This window comes from Callorhinus ursinus, unplaced genomic scaffold, assembly GCF_003265705.2.
Source record: "Callorhinus ursinus isolate GAN/ISIS: 27379988/994484 unplaced genomic scaffold, GSC_fseal_2.0 scaffold72, whole genome shotgun sequence".
NCBI lineage: Eukaryota > Metazoa > Chordata > Mammalia > Carnivora > Otariidae > Callorhinus > Callorhinus ursinus.
In genome coordinates this window covers 5787687-5805624 of record NW_027397134.1, presented here as the reverse complement: position 1 = coordinate 5805624, position 17938 = coordinate 5787687, and the positions used below count along the sequence as shown (strand labels likewise).

The following is a 17938-nucleotide window of genomic DNA, read 5'->3' as shown; positions in this document are numbered from 1 at the left end:
GTGTCTGACTCTTGGTTTCGGCTCAAGTAGTCTCATCGCTGAGTCTGCGTAAGACTCTCTCTCCCTCTTCCCGTGCCCTTACCGCCCCCACCCCCGCTCTCTCCCTCTCTCTAAAATAAATAAATAAATCTTAAAAAGAAAAGAAAAGAAACACACAGGATCCAGAATAGCCAACCCAATATTGAAGGAGAAGAACAAAGTTGGAGGACTAACATCATCCAACTTCAAGAAGCTACAGTAATCAAGACAGTGTGGCATTGGTGAAAGTGTAGACAAATAGATTAATGGAACAGAATAGAGGACCCAGAAATAGAATCCCCAAAATATATCAACAGATCTTTGACAAAGAAGCAAAGATAACACAATGGAACAAAGATATTCTTTTCAACAAACAGTGCTGGAACAAATGGACATCCACAGGCAAAAAAAAAAAAAAAGAAGCTAGACACAGACTTTACACTCTTCATAAAAATTAACTAAAAAATATGGTTTGATTCTGGGTTTTGGCAGAAAAATTTTTAAAACCCAACTCAAGGGGCCCCTGGGTGGCTCAGTCATTAGGTGTCTGCCTTCGGCTCGGGTCATGATCCCGGGGTCCTGGGATCCAGCTCTGCGTCGGGCTCCCTGCTCCACGAGAGGCCTGCTTCTCCTTCTCCCACCCCCCCTGCTTGTGTTCCCTCTCTCACTGTGTCTCTCTCTCTGTCAAATAAATAAATAAAATCTTAAAAAAAAAAAAAACTCAAAAGATCATAGACCTAAATATAAAATGAAAAACTATAAAACTCCTAAAAAATAACATAGCACAAAACCTAGATGACCCTGGATAGGATGATAACTTTTTAGATTCAACACCAAAGCCACATCCATGAAAGAAAAAAATTGATAAGCTAGACCTTATTAAAATTTAAAAACTTCTGCTCTGGAAAAGACAATGTCAAGAGAATGAGAAGACAAGCCACAGACCAGAAGAAAATGTTGGCAAAAGACACATTTGATAAAGGACTGTCATCCAAAATACACAAAGAACCCTTAAAACTCAACAATAAGAAAACAAACAATCCAATTTAAAAATGGGCAGAACACCTAAACAGACACCTCATCAAAGAAGATACACACATGACAAATAAGCATATGAAAAGATGCTCCACATCACATCATATGGGGAAATGCAAATTAAAACAACAGTAAGGGACCACTATATATCTATTAGAATGGTCGAAACCCAGAACACTGACAACACCAAATGTTGGTGAGGATGTGAAGCAATAGAAACTTTCATTCATTGCTGGTGGGAATGCAAAATAATGCAGCCACTTTGGAAGACAGTTTGGTGGTTTCTTACAATACTAAACATACTGCTATCATATGATCTAGCAATCATACTCCTTGGTATGCGCCCAAAGGAGTTGAAAACTTAGGTCCACACCAAAAACTACACATGGATGTTTATAAAAGCCTTATTTATAATTGCCAAAACTTGAAAGCAACCAAGATGTCCTTCAGCAGATGAATGGATAAACAAAACTGTATATCCAGACAACAGAATACTATTGAGTGCAAAAAAGAAACGAGCTATTGAGCCATGACAAGACATGAAGGAACTTTAAATGCATATTACTAAGCTAAAGAAGCCAACCTGAAAAAGTTACATACTGTATGGTTCCAACTACATGACTTTCTGGAAAAGGGAAAACTATACGGACTCTAAAAAGATCAGTGGTTGCCAGGGGTTGAGGGTTTGGGGAAAGGGATGAGTAAGTAGAACACTGAGGATTTTTAGGGCAGTGAAAATACTCTGTAAGATACTATAATGATGGAGACATGTCATAAATATTTGTCCAAGCCCACAGAGTGTAAAATACCAAGAGCAAGTCCTAAGATAAACTATGGATTTTCAGTGATTACGGTGTATCTGTATAGGTTCATTAGTTGTAACGAAGGCATCACTCTGGTAAAGGATGTTGATAATGATGAGAAGGGCATTATGTAGGTGTTGGTAGAGAGGGTGTATGGGAAATCCCTGTACCTTCTCTCAATTTTGCTAGGAACCCAAAACTGCTCTAAAAAAATTAAAGTCTTAAAAAAAAAGCAAGAAAGATTTAGGAACGCATAACTATATATCTGTCTATTACAGCAGACAGAGATCAATTTAAAAAATTAGAAAAAGACTGGGGCGCCTGGGTGGCGCAGTCGATTAAGCGTCCAACTCCTGGTCTCGGCTCAGGTCGTGATCTCAGGGTCAAGAGATCGAGCCCCACATTGGACCGTGTGCTCAGCACAGAGTCTGCTTGAGATTCTCTCTCCCTCTACCCCTCCTGCTTGTTCTCTAAGAAATGAAATCTTTTTTAAAAAATTAGAAAAAGATTAAATATCTAACAATAAAGAATTATGATAAAATTTTAGGGTGCCTGGGTGGCTCAGTTGGTTAAGCGACTGCCTTTGGCTCAGGTCATGATCCTGGAGTCCCGGGATCGAGTCCCACATCGGGCTCCCTGCTCAGCGGGGAGTCTGCTTCTCCCTCTGACCCTCTTCCCTCTCATGCTCTCTATCTCTCATTCTCTCTCTCTCAAATAAATAAATAAAATCTTAAAAAAAATAATAAATTATGATAAAATTTTAGACAACAAAATATTATATAGCTATTAAAAATGACATGATCCTCTTTGATAACCGTTTAATATGAGTAATGGGTATATGAAGGTTCACAATGCTATTCTCATCCAAGTATATTTGATTTTATTAAAAACAAAGCAAGCTAAGAAAATCATTCAATTTAAAGGGGCTAAACAAGGGCACCTGGCTGGCTCAGTCGGTGGTGCATGCAACTCTTGATCTCAGGGTTGTAGGTTTAAGTCCCACATTGGGTGTAGAGATTACTTAAAAAATAAAAAAAATAAATCTTAATAAAATGGGCCAAACAGAAAAAGATCCAGAGAAACATACCACAGTATTAAAAGTACTTCCCTTTGGATTGCAAAGTCAGACCCGGGATAAGACAAAAAACAAAAAAGATGAAAAAATTAGCTAAGAAGATGAATATACAATTCACAAAAGAGGAAATACAAAGGCCAATAAGCTTAAGAAAACATTCACTCTTGGTAATAAAAGAAATGACTATTAAGACTCAGTGAGATAACTTTTCTTCCACTCTAACTGGGAACAAGTCAAAAAAAAGAAAGAAGATAGTATTCAGTGTTGGCAAGGACAGAGAAATAACATGACTACTGGGAAAATGGGATTTTTTTTACTTCAATGGTTTTGCAAGGCAATTTGGCTACACAAATGAAAAGCCTTAACAGATCTAGAATATCTTTGACCCAATAACTCCATTTCTGGGAACTTATCCTAAGTTTATGCTTAAGGTTATGCTAAGTTATAAGGTTATACCGAAGGTTATAAGGTTATGCTAAGGTTATAACTAAGGTAGTGCTTAAAGACTGTAAGACCATTCACTGGTAGAACTTTTGACAATAGTGAAAAGTTGAAAATCACTTCAGTGTTCAATAATAGTTAGCAATCAAATGAAATGTCTGCATAGCATTAAAAATGATGCTATGGAAACAGAGTATTTGATAGGGAGCGCCATTTGTGATGGAGTAAGTGGAAAATGCTGGTTTAAAACATCATGTAAAAAAAGCATGGGAGTCTGACCATATCTCTGTGAAAACTACTTTTTGTCTCTATAAACAGAGAATAGGGTTCGATGCACCCAAGTGATGATGACTGCATCTGGGGAGTGGAACTAAGGGTGTTTTTTATTGTATTACCCTGTACTTAACTGTATTTTGTGATTTTCCTAAAATAAATCTGTATTATTTTTTTTTGAAGATTTTATTTATTTGACAGAGAGAGACACAGCAAGAGAAGGAACACAAGCAGGGGGAGTGGGAGAGGGAGAAGCAGACTCCCTGTGGAGCAGGGAGCCTGATGCGGGGCTCAATCCCAGAAGTCTGGGATCATGACCTGAGCCAAAGGCAGACGCTTAAAGACTGAGCCACCCAGGTGCCCCCTGTATTATTTTTAAGAAAAACACAACCAAAGCTTTTGATCTAAAAAATGTTGGGGTTGACTTTTTAATGATGTGAGGAAATTTTTAATATATTAATGATATAGTCCTATACATAGGTAAATCTACATTTGTAACTCATTCATGCTTTCTACGATCTGTTTTAATATGTCCATAATTATACTCAAATGAATTCATACTCATTCATATTCGTTATGTAGAAATAACTTCATATATTCTTAAGCCAAAAGAGGTTCTCAGGTTCCAGGAATCAGGGGAGCCTGCTGGCTCAATCGGAAGAGCATGCAACTCTTGATCTAAGGGTCGTGAGTTCAAGCGCCACACTGCATGTAGAGATTACTTAAAAATAAAATCTTAAAAAAAAATGTAAAATAAAAAGATTCCAGGAATCCACTGAAGAGGTATGAAGAATTTAACAGCATGAAAGGATAAATGGTTTTGTTGGGGTAAGAAATGGCCCATTACTTTCATGAAATTCCCACAGGGATAGAGGACCCAAAAGAAGATCAACCAATAATTTAAAGTATGATCAATATGGGGTTGAAGAATACAGTGGTCAAAAGCATAGACTCTGAACCAGACTTTCTGAGTCAAATGCATACTCCATCACTTAATCTTCCATGGACTTTGGATAAGTTACTTAAACTCTGTGTCCAAGTTTCTATGTAAAATGGGATAACAGTAACCATCACAATGAATGCTATGATATTTAAATGAAATCAAGATACTAAAGTGCTTAGAATAGTGAGTGTCCTATACACAGTAAGCCCAGAATACAAATAGTAACTATTATCATCTTATTACCATCTCAGTTGGGAGAGCAGAGCCACTCTTATTTTCTATCTTATGCTCTTCTGTAGATTCTTCAAAATTTCTACAAAGATGCATTATTTTTTTAAATAATTTTTATTGTTATGTTAATCACCATACATCATTAGTTTTTTAAATAATTTTTTATTAGATGCATTATTTCTTAAATGATATAAAAAGGTAATCTGATAAGTGGTAAAGGAAATAAGAGTTGACCCTTGAACAACATGGGGGTTAGAGGCACTGACGCCCCTGCCCTGTGCAACCAAAAATCTGCATTTAAGTTTTGACTCCCCAAAAACTTGACTAACAAACAGCCTACTGTTAACCAGAAGACTTACTGATAACATAAATAGTCAATTAACGTATTTTGTATGTTATAGGTACTTTATACTATATTCTTACAGTAAAATAAGCTAGACAAAAGAAAGTGTTATTAAGAAAATCATAAGGAGGGGGTCTTGGGTGGCTCAATCAGTTGAGTGTCTGACTCTTAATTTCGGCTCAGGTCATGATCTCAGGGTTGTGGGATAGAGCCCTGAGTCCAGTTCTGTGCTCAGCAGGGAGTCTGCTTGAGATTCTTTCCCTCTCTCCCTCCCTCTCCTTCTGTCATTCCACCTGCTGGCATGCACGAGTGCTCTCTCTCTCTAATAAATAAATAAATCTTAAAAAAAAAAAAAAGGAAAATACCTTTACAGTACTGTATTGTATCTACCGAAAAAATCCACATATAGGTGGACCCATGCATATAGTTCAAATCCATGTTGTTCAAGGGTCAACAGTACAGCGAAATGTTAATTATGGAACCCAGGTGGTAGGTATACGAGTGTTCACTATACAATTCATTCAACTTGTCTCTGTGTTTGAAAATTTTCACAATAACATATTGTAAAAACAAATAAAATTATCCGAGCTAAAAACAATACATGATTCTATAATGAAATCTGGATCAGGAAAAACATCTCAAGAAGGAATATCAGAACAATTGGCAAAATCTGACATTCTTTTACAATGTCCTTGTTCTTAGGAGATAGATAATGAAGTATAATCATGTGTCTATTAAATGTTAATAATTAGTAAATTTGGTGAAAAGTATACAGATATTCATTATATTCCTCCTTCAACTTTCTCATAATTAAAAATTTTTTGTAAAATTTTAAAAGGTTGCCCAAAAAACTGCCTAAAAAGTTTCCATATCTTCTGTCAATTTTGGGGGCTTATCCACAATCACAATTTAAAATATATATATACAGTTATAAAAGATTTCTTCTTTAGGAATGCTATGACAAAGTTGAGAAGGTGGGAAAAAATACTCTACAAATTGGCATTTGGTGCTGGCTTGGGACTTGGGAAGGAACTAGCTACAAAGAAATATGTTTAAGGCTCCAGGCTGGGGGTAGGGGAGAAGACTGGTCATCCCAGACAAAAACCAAACCCACATAGTAAACTGTTTCTGCAAAACAGAGACACTAATTTCCCAGTCTGAGGTAGTAAGGGAAACTAGCAAAGGGTTCTTCCTCTTAGTTACAGAAGGAAATAGTCTGAGGCAGCAAGAATGAACCAATAACAGAGCAGTATGTTTGAGAGAAGCAGTCTCTGAGGGCTTTAACAAGTATAGTAAGATGAGGAAATGTGCTTCGTATCAAAGGAGTTGCTTTTTATTTAAACATAAAATCTTGGGGGGCACCTGGGTGGCTCAGTTGGTTAAGCGTCTGCCTTCGGCTCAGGTCATGATCCCAGGGTCCTGGGATTGGCCCGGAGTCGGGCTCTCTGCTTAGCTGGGGGCCTGCTTCTCCCTCTCCCTCTGCCTGCAGCTCCCTCTGCTTGTGCTCTCTCTCTCTGTCAGATAAATAAATAAAATCTTTAAAAAAATATATTGGTACCTCAGGCAAGAATAAAACAATCCATCTAAAACCTGCAAAGCAAAAGGCTTTCTAAAGCCTTGAGATCTAGTCTATCCTCCACCTGAAGTGCCAATAGTCACGTGATAAACTTCTCCAAGGATCTGAGAATTTAAAAGATCAAGGGTGTTCAGCTCCAGGCCATTGAGCAACCCCATCCGACTGCATCTGCTATGCTTCTATCATCTCACAAAGTGTCCCCTTATTCACTGGCACTGTCTGGACAACTGGACTGATCTACATCCTGTGCTGATGCAATGAGAAGTACAGGGCATCAGCAATGAGATAAGTCTTACTAAAAAGGTCCAACCTAAATCCAATCAAGTCTTTAGAGAGGGCTTCTCAACCTCAGCACAACTGGTATCTTGGGCTAAGTAATTTTGTGGTGCAGGCTGTCCTATGCACACTGTAGGATGCTTAGCAGCATCCCTGGCCTCTGTGCAGTAGGTATCAGTTGTATAACCTCCCCATCCTACCTCCCCCACACCATTTTGACAATTAAAAAAAAAAAATCTCTAGACAATGCCAAATGTCCTTGGTAAGTAGCAGCAGAATTGCCCCAGTTGGAGCCTCTGGTTTATAGAAAATAAATAAACACCACCATAAGGATGCAATAAGACAAATCCAGAAGGGATCTTCTACAGCCTTCCTACTCAAAATGGGATACAAAGACCAACCTATGCAAGCAAAGGAGCTAGCTAGACAAGCAGAATCTCAGACCCACCCCAGGACTCCTGAACTTACTGGAATCAGCATGATCCCCAGCGGTGATTCATATACACATGAAAGTTGGGGAAGCACAGTATAAGCCAGATTCTTCAACACATCAAATGTTTAGGGGCAAAAAGGAAGGGTGAAACTGCTTTAGATTTAGACTTAACAAGCAAATCAAACATAAGTTATTTCAGAGACAATTACTGAAATCTGAATACGTACTAGATATTGGATATTAGAGAATTAACTCTGTTCAATGTGACCATGATACTGTGGTTATATGTGAAAATGCCCTTATTTTTAGTCAATCAGAGAAAGACATGTATCATATGACCTCACTGATATGAGGAATTCTTAATCTCAGGAAACAAACTGAGGGTTGCTGGAGTGGTGGGGGGTGGGAGGGATGGGGTGGCTGGGTGACAGACATTGGGGATGGTATGTGCTATGGCAAATGCTGTGAATTGTGCAAGACTGCTGAATCACAGATCTGCACCTCTGAAACAAATAATGCAATATATGTTAAGAAAAAAAAAAGAAGAAGATGGCAGGAGGGGAAGAATAGAAGGGGGGAAATCGGAGGGGGAGACCAACCATGAGACATGATGGACTCTGAAAAACAAACTGAGGGTTCTAGAGGGGAGGGGGGTGGGGGGATGGGTTAGCCTGGTGATGGGTATTAAAGAGGGCACGTTCTGCGTGGAGCACTGGGTGTTATGCACAAACAATGAATCATGGAACACTATATCCAAAGCTAATGATATAATGTATGGTGATTAACGTAACAATAAAAAATTATAAAAAAAAAGAAAATGCCCTTCTTTTTAGATATACAGAAGAACAAAAATGTCCCAATATCTATAATTTACTCTAAAATAAAATCTAGCCAAAAAAAAACAAATGGAGCAAAACAAAGAAACAAACAAAACAGATAAGCAAATATGGCATAATAATAACTTAAATCTAGGTGTTGGGTATGTGAATTCATTATATTATTTATTCTTCTTTTCTGGGAGTTTGAAATTTTTCACAGTATTAAAGTTTGGAAAGTCTAACTGCAATGTGGTATCCTGGATTGGATCCTGGAACATAAAATACAAAAACTGATGAAATCTGAAAACCATCTGAAATTTAGTTAATAGTAATATACCAGGGCTAATCTCACAGTTTTGACAAATGTACCTTGGTTACAAAATGTTAACAGGGGAAACTGCGTAAAGGGTATTTGGGAACTTTCTCTCTGGGCTATCTTTACAACTTCTCTGTAAACTCTTCTTAATTCTGTAAGAATTATTCCAAAATGAAAAGGTTAACTTTTTTTTAAGTTAGGAAAGAAACAACCAAACAAACGAATAAACAAAAAAGGCATAGACGGTGCCTGGGTGGCTCAGTTGGTTAAGCATCTGTCTTTGGCTCAGATCATGATCCTGGGATCCTGGGATCAAGCCCCACATCAGGCTCCCTGCTCAGTGGGGAGCCTGCTTCTCCCTTTCCCTCTGCCCCCTGCCCCCGCTCATGCTATCTCAAATAAATAAAATCTTAAAAAAAAAAAAAAGGCACAGCAAAGCACACAAACATACTTATAAAAGTCTTCATAGTACCGTCCCTTGTGATCCTGTCGAATTGAGGCTCGGTTTATTTCAGGAAATTCATCTGAAAAAGAGAAACAACATACATAGATCAGGATGAGAAGAGAAATTCAGTTTCTCTGCTCCCTCTTCTGGGTTGAAAATTTGCATCACCAAAATAAATGAATAAATGAATGAATAAAATTATATATCAAGTTGGCTTTAAGATGAATCACAGCCCACAGACTTCTTGCATCCACTAATGGACTGTATGATTTTCCATTTTACCCTGGGCTCATAACAGAAAAAGTAGGAAAGCTGAGCATTGCAAAGGGAAAGATGTAAGAAACGGGTGGCAAGCTTAACAAAAAAAGAACTATAGGAGAAAGATTTACTCACCAAGAGATTTTGCTTCATAGAAAGTTCTAGAAAATAGGACCACTGTTACTTCATGACTACAGTTCTTCTCCTAGGAATAAATAGAGAAAAAGAGGCTCACGTTTATTTCATTCACTTCACAATGAAGGAGCCTGCATTAACACAATATTCTTAATTTTAGGAGAGGCAGCACACTGTTTTGAATGATGTTACATAACTACAGGTTGCATAATGCAGTGAACATAGCACTGCTGGAGTGAGAAGATCTGGACTGAGTCCTGGCTCTGAAATTTACCACTATGTGACCTTGGGCAAATTACCTATAGTCCCAGAAATGTAAATAGTAATTAAAAACAGCAAATCACCGATAAGTATAGATCACTATCTCCCAGCTCTTGATTTGGCATGAACTAGATAAGCCCAGTGTCAAAGGATCATGGTATTTGTACCTGCTTCATGGTGTTTTTTTAAAATTTCTTCAGAACAGCAGCTTAGGAAACAAGAAGAAAACCCATGGTGGTGGATGTGAGAATCAAACACATCCCCACATTCTACCACTGTCATAAAGATGAGGCTTGGGAGCTACTCGAGATACAGGAGTCGAAGCCAAGGCAATGAAGTACCTTTGGATTGGGATGGGGACTAGTGAGAATAAACATTTCCACAGAGTCTGGAGATCAACGTTCTGGAAATAGGGTGTTTACAGATAGCATGAAATTTGGCTTGCCCCAGTGAGCCAGCAAGCCCAGTTTCAGTTCCTCACAGATCTTTGAAGACGAGAGCTCACAGTGACCCATCTCTAACCCACCATACTCACTGACTACACAATTCAGCATTCACCATGTAGGTTATATATACAACATGATGTACATTACATGCCACCTTATATTCCCCCATGGATATATCTCAAGTGGACAGAAATTCTTAAATACAAGCCACAGCACCTAAAGCAGAGTGCTAGGAAAGAGCAGATCTTCATTAGCCACCAACGAATTTATTGGATACCCAGAGCTCCAAACTCAACTCCAGATTTACCTGATTTTGGTATAAGTGATATACAGAAAAAAATACCTTACAATGGGCTGGTGTGGCCATATGAGCCTCTCAACTCATGTGATGACAGGGATAAATATGACAGGCAACACAGCCTGGGATTATAGTAATACAGACAGGACAGGACAGCACAGAGGTTATGCTCTCAGGCTAGCTCTGGGGGAATGGAAGGTACCAGGTTAGAATCCTCATTCTGCTTGTATATGCTGTTGATCATGGGCAAGTCACCCAGCCTCCTTGAGCTGTACTTTCCCTACCTGTATAATAGGGGCAAGAGTTTGGTGAGATAACGTGGACAAAACACTTATTAAGATACCTGGTATGTCAAAATACTCAATAAATGTTAACTAGGACTACCATTATTACTCCTACAACCACTATATTTTGGGCTCTGAAATGAATTCATGAACTCCTATGCTCAATCCTGCTGTCCACAGAGCTAACTTTAAGTTATTAGACAGGGGGAATAAAGAATAAACAACCTTCACCAAACATCATTAAATCAATACAGAGTGGTTACAGAAAGTTATTTTAATTCATTTTCAAGATCCTGCTTTAAAACCAAGTTCTTGAGCGCCTGGGTGGCTCAGTTGGTTAAGCGTCTGCCTTCGGCTCAGGTCATGATTTCTGGGTCCTGGGATCGAGCCCCACTTTGGACTCCCAGCTCAGCAGGGAGTCTGCTTCTCCCTCTACCTCTTCCCCTGCTCATGATTTTTTTTTTCTCTCTCTCTCTCAAATGAATAAAATCTTTTTTAAAAAATTAAATTAAATTAAAAAATAAAACCAAGTTCTTGGACGCCTGGGTGGCTCAGTCGGTTAAGTATCTGCCTTCAGCTCAGGTCATGATCCCAGAGTCCTGGGATCAAGTCCCGCATCGGGCTCCTGCTCAGGGGGGAGTCTGCTTCTCTCTCTGCCTCTGCCCTCCCCACTGCTCGTGCACTCTCTCTCTCTCTCACACACACACTCTCTAGCAAATAAATAAAAATCTTTAAAAAAATAAATAAAACAAAACTAAGTTCTTGATTTTAAAAAATAAATCCTAAGAACAAAGTCCTGTAAACTAATGACTGGGCCTATGCCAAATCCTGCCCCTACGTCTAATCATATATCCACTTACAGAAACTTGGGTTAGGGGACATCTAAGAGACAACTGAGCCAGACTTGAAAAGAAGGTTTTCACACACTGAAATAGCCATTATGTAGTCCAAGGTAACCATTATTCAGCCCACCCCAAACTTCAGGTACCATACTCAGGCAGACACCAAGGCCAGATCACTATTAAGCCACATGACTGCAGAAGCCTCCTGGCTGGTCTGCTTAATTCCAGCATGTCCCTTCACCAAACTGCTCCTGGCCACTGGACTTTTCGTTCTCAAATTCTCCCTGACTTTGATCATACTGGCCTCTTGTTTGAGAATCTTTAATAGCTCCCACACTTCCTGTCAAGTCCAAAACTGCCTGGCTTGATGCAAACCCATCCTTCTAATCCATCTCATTACTTAATTATTCCCCACACAAACCCTCTGTGAAGTCGCCTAGACCACACCCCACTCTCACGCCTGTCTATAACATTTTGCTCGAACTGTTCGTCTGACACACCCTCTGCATCTTCCTTTCCAGCCATCCAAAACTTCCTCAGCCTTCCAGGCCCAAATTCAAAAGTAAATAAAGTTTCAACCCCTAAAACATATAGTTTGCTATTGCTCCAAATACAGAGATGCAAGCTCCCTAGCAGATCTGTAAGTCTCTGGGGGCAAGCATTGTATTTCTACTTCTGTACCCTTCAGAGCTGAAGGATATTGCTCCCATGTGGCTGAGGAAGATGGGACTTAGATTCAATTGAGACCAGGATCCTACTGAGACCTTACTATGTACAGATGCTTTAAAACACCTTGTGAGGCAGGAACAATATACTATTAGCTCCATTTTGCAGAAAAGAGAATAGAGGCCCAGGAGACTGACTACTTCTCCAAGATAAAAAAGCAAATCAGAGTAGAACGATAATTTTAAACCCAGTCTGCTTTTATCCAAATTCCATGCTCTTTTCCACTACATAATGTGACCTCAAATAGCTCTATCTAGGTCTTTGATCCACCTTGAGTTAATTTTTTAAATTTTTTTTTTTAAGATTTTATTCATAATGACAGAGAGAGAGCACAAGTAAGCAGAGCAGCAGGCAGAGGAAGAGGGAGAAGCAGGCTCCTCGCTGAGCAGAGAGCCCAATGCGGGACTCAATCCCAGGACCCAGGGATCATGACCTGAGCCCAAGACAGATGCTTAACTGACTGAGCCACCCAGGCGCCCCGAGTTAATTTTTTTTTAAAGATGTATTTATTTATTTTAGAGAGAGAGCACTCGAGCGAGGGGAGGGGCACAGGGAGAGGGAGAGAGGCAGATTCCCTGCTGAGCAGGAAGCCCAAAGCAGGGCTTGATCTTACAACCCTGTGATTATGACCTGAGCTAAAATCACGAGTTGGATGCTTAACCAACTGAGACACCCAGGCACCCCACCTTGAGTTAATTTTTGTATATGGATGTGTAATGAGAATCCAAGTTCATTCTTCCGCATATGGATATTTGGCTCAGAACCGTTTGTTGCAAGACTTCCCTCATTGAATGGATTTCACATCCTTGTCTAAAATCAACTGACCATAGATGTATGGATTGATTTCTGTACTCTCAATTCTATTCCACTGACTTATATCATCTATCTTTATGCCAGTACCATGCCATTTTGACTACTTCAGCTTTGAAGTAAGTTTTGAAATTAGGAAGTAAGAGTCTTCCAACTTTGTTGTTCTCTCTCAAGGTTGTTTTGGCTACGCAGGATCCCTTGCTATTGCACATAAATTTTAGAATCAGCTTTTCCATTTCTGCAAAGAAAAAGGCCATTGGGATTTTGATAGGGACTGAACTACAGTTTCTTTTTTTTTTTCCCAAATTTTTTTTATTGTTATGTTAATCACCATATATTACATCATTAGTTTTTGATGCAGTGTTCCATGATTGATTGTTTGTTCATAACACCCAGTGCTCCATGCAGAACGTGCCCTCTTTAATACCCATCACCAGGCTACAGTTTCTTTTGAATAGTATTGCCACTTTAACAATATTTAGACTCCCAATCTATGATCATGGGTTGTTTTTCATTTATTTAGATCTTTGTTAATCTACTTCAGCAAGTTTTGTAGATTTTGGCATACAAATCGTGCACCTCCTTGGGTAAATTACTCCAAAGTATTTGAGTCTATCTGATGCTCTTGTAAATGGAATTGTTTTTTGATTTAATTCTCTTTTTAAAATTTAATTCTGTTTTTAAATTTCCTGTTCAAACTGTTCATTACTGATGAAACACAAATGATGGTGTGTGTTGATTTTGTACCCTGAACTTTGCTGAATCCATTTATTAGTTCTAATAGTTTTTTTTGTGGAATTTTAAGGATTTTCTACATATAAGAGTTCATCTTTGAATAGACGTAGTTTTACTACTTCTTTTCCAATATGGGTGCGTTCTATTTCTTTTTCTTGCCTAGTTGCTATGGCTAGAATTTCTAGTACAACACTGAATACCAGTGGTAAAGGCAGGCATCCTTATCATGTTCCTAAATCTTAAAGGGGAGAGTTTTCAGTCTTTCACCATTGAGTCTGATGTCTGCTGTGGGTTTCTCACAAATGACCTTTATCATGTTGAGGTGGTTAAAGTAATGTAAATCTAGACTTTTATCAATTTAGTCTTTAGCTAAGATGCTTCAACTAGAGGCAGCTTAATAGAAGTGGTGTATTTCTAAAATCTACAATAGTAATGTTTATGCAATGAGATTTAGTGCATAAGAAACATACCTTCCACTTAGTAAAGAGATCAGCAAGGAAACCATTCACAGCTTTCTCAAAATATAGATCCCCTGAAAAGCAACAATGAGAAGAGGGTGAAGATTATCTTTATTTCTTGTTTACAATATCTTCTCTCAGTAAAATAGCAGGAATGGGACCAAACACAAGGTGGGTTCTGCTATATCTTAAAATAAGATCATAAAAGCCCATGTATAAAAGTAGTTTCAACCTAGACTTTCTATCAAGCCAAATTTAATATTTGCCTCAGTAAGAAGCCATAGCTCTAAGGTAAAAGCCAAGATTGAAAATGTTTTGATGGTTGAAAAATGCAGTGTTACCTTCAGAATGAGAGGACCATTTAATTGTATTCTCACAATTTTAAGCATCTCACAATGATGCTTAAAATTGGTTAGAAGATGACCCTGGGCATTCACTGAATTATCAGTTGTAGTTCCTACTGTTCTTGAGTGACTTCAATGACCCATAACAGAAATTAGTTTGTAGACATGGATGGAACTAAAGCGTATTACGCTATGTGAAATAAGTTAATCAGAGAAATGTGGAATTTAAGAAACACAACAGAGGATCATAGGGGAAGGGAGGGAAAAATAAAACAAAACCAGAGAGGGAGACAAACCATAAGAGACTCTTAATCACAGGAAACAAACTGAGGGTTGCTGGAGGGGAGGGGGTTAGGGGGGATGGGGTAATAGGGTGATGGACATTAAGGAGGGAATGTAATGTAATGAGCACTGGGAGTTATATAAGACTGATGAATCACTGAACCCTACCTCTGAAACTAATAATACACTATATGTTAATTCAATTTAAATAAAAAATTTTAAAAAAGAAATTAGTTTGTAATTTTGCTAAACACAAATTTGAAATACATGTACCATAGGGCTGGTATGTTGGACACAGTACCCACACCTCATAGCAGCTTTACTGCCCTCTACTCATTACATAGTAACTCTAATAAAATGAGACAAACATGGAGATTTCTGTGAGTGACAGGAAGAGAAATGAATGATATCAAAGAAAGTGTTGGTTTCTAGCCATAGAGTGACTTTATGACTTTTCAACCTGTACTTGCAGAACAATTAAAGATCTGAGAAGTCAGATTTCTCATTAATACTTTATAGCATTTCATGGAATTCACCATATAAATATATATGTAAAATACTTACTTTCAATTTGTTTATTTTGGCATTTGACGATTTGTAAAGATCTCAGGACACACTTTTAGAGAATGTCAATAGCTTACTGTAAAATGATACCAATTAGGGAGAAACCAGAAATGTCTACCGAGTGGCAGCTACAACCAGCACTTAGGAACAGTACCATAAATATCGAAATCCCACATTTCACAGCTCATCTGAATAAATATGTAAACCATAGCTGACGTAGAACGGAACACCACCTGAAATAAACAAAAATGTAGGTGCATTAAAAACCAATGATGTATGGAGTTTCAGTTGTACAAGATGAAAAAGTTCCAGAGATCCATTTCACAACAATGTAAATGCAAAGGTACTTAACCCTACTGAACTATACACTTTTATTTTTTTATTAAAGATTTTATTTATTTATTTGACAGAGAGAGATATAGCAAGAGAGGGAACACAAGCAGGGGGAGTGGGAGAGGAAGAAGCAGACTTCCCGCTGAGCAGCGAGCCCGATGTGGGGCTCAATCCCAGGACCCTGGGATCATGACCTGAGCCGAAGGTGGACGCTTAACGACTGAGCCACCCAAGCGCCCCTGAACCATATGCTTTAAAATGGTTAAGACAGGGGCCCCTGGGTGGCTCAGTTAAGTGTCTGACTCTTGATTTCGGCTCAGGTCCTAATCTCAGGGTCATGAGATCCAGGCCCGCATTGTACTCTGCACTGGATGTGGAGCCTGCTTGAAATTCTCTCTTCCTTTCCCTCTGTCCCCACTCACTCTCATTCTCTCTAGAAATAAAATAAAATAAAATAAGATGGTTAAGACAGGGTGGGGGACCTGGCTGGCTCAGTCAGTAGAGCATGTGACTTTTTTTTATTTATTTGTCAGAGAAAGAGAGAGAGAGAGAGAGAGAGAGCACAAGCAGGGGGAGGGGCAGGCAGAGGGAGAAGCAGGCTCCCTGCTGAGCAAGGAGCCCTATATAGAACTCAATCCCAGGACCCTGGGATGACGACCTGAGCCGAAGGCAAACACTTAACCAACTGAGCCACCCAGGTGTCCCAGTATGAGACTTTTTGATCTCAGAGTTTTAAGTTCGAGCCCCACACTAGGTATACAGATTACTTAAAAATCTTAAAAAATAAATAAAACAAAATAAAATAAAATGGTTAAGATAGTATATCTTATATGTTTTTTACCACCACCAAAAAAAAAAAAAAAGAGCAACAATGGAAGAGTTTTCTTTTCTTTTCTTTTTTTTAAGCTTTTATTTATTTGACAGAGAGAGAGACAGCAAGAGAGGGAACACAAGCGGGGGACTGAAAGAGGGAGAAGCAGGCTTCCCGCAGAGCGGGGAGCCTGAGGTGGGGCTCGATCCCAGGACCCTGGGATCATGACCTGAGCCAAAGGCAGATGCTTAACGACTGAGCCACCCAGGTGCCCCTGGAAGATTTTTCTTAATTGTGACATGGGACTTCTAAAAGCAAGCTTCATCCCATGAAGAGAAGATCTTGTCCCTGCCCTCTAGGAGCTTAGAGTAGAAGATTAAAACATGCAAAAGAATGCAACATATACAAACATTCCATGAAGGTTTTCATAAGAAATGTAGGAGAAGGAACAGTAAATCTACCTAGAAAAGTCAAGAAAACCTCATTATGAATGTCGAACCTGGGCTAAGACATGCCAGTTGATGAGCTGTCAGTCTAATAAATTATAATTCACATCGGACACGCCCTTCATACCCAGACTGCCTCAAGGAACCAGGAAGGCTTTCCAGAAGCAAGGGAGCCTGAGACAAGTATGGAGGGATGGATGAGTAGCTTGTAAGGGGGGAAGGCAGGCTCTAAATGTTCCAGGTAGGAGAGAGCAGTGTGTGCAAAGACACGGATGCAAGAGAGAAGCTGGCATGTTTGAGGAACAACAAATGGTTCCCAAGGGCAGGACAGGATGGGGTAGGGGGACATATGGGAGAAGTGACAAAATGAGCTCCAGACTCCACTGCCTCCCCAGATTTCTCTTCTCAGAAGTCCAATAGGTATCTCACAACTTTCTTCAATTGCTCCCGAATGTCTCATCCTCCCCAGTCTTCCCCACCTCATAAAATGACCCCACCATCAGTCCATCGAGCTGACCAATTCTTCTCTTTCCTTCACTCTTCATATCCAATCCATCAGCAAGTTTTGTGGACTCTACCCCAAAATGCATCTCGAGTCTGCCCACATCCCTCCAATGCTACAGCTCCTACCTTAGTCCATGCCAGTCTTCTACCTTCCTGACTTGTTTCTCTGCTTCTGCTCTTGTCCCTACAAACAATGCTCTACACAGAGCCAGAGTACTATGGGTGCCTATGGCACAACCTTTCTTCCTAAGTAACGGGAAGCTGATTTTATTCCAAGAGGTAAGGGACCCAATCAAAAGATTAAACCTCCCGGCTTCCTGAATAGGTATGTGTGACTAAATTCTGGCCAACAAGATATTAACAGAAATGTCACAC

General features: G+C 39.2%; 1 protein-coding gene across 10 annotated transcripts in view; it reads right to left on the bottom strand.

Annotated features, from left to right (window-relative positions):
• Window positions 1–17938, bottom strand: part of DEPDC5 (DEP domain containing 5, GATOR1 subcomplex subunit) — a 122003-nt gene that overhangs the window by 84794 nt on the left and 19271 nt on the right. For all 10 annotated transcript variants that reach the window (XR_012376442.1, XM_073886868.1, XM_025858126.2 and 7 more), the window contains exons 9-12: window positions 15624–15702; window positions 14292–14353; window positions 9420–9489; window positions 9033–9105 (exon numbers count right to left, since the gene is read on the bottom strand). Coding sequence is in view for 9 of the 10 variants with exons in the window: in XM_073886868.1 (XP_073742969.1) it covers window positions 9033–9105; window positions 9420–9489; window positions 14292–14353; window positions 15624–15702 (284 nt within the window). In the remaining variant the exon portion in view is untranslated. The remainder of the gene's footprint in view (window positions 1–9032; window positions 9106–9419; window positions 9490–14291; window positions 14354–15623; window positions 15703–17938) is intronic.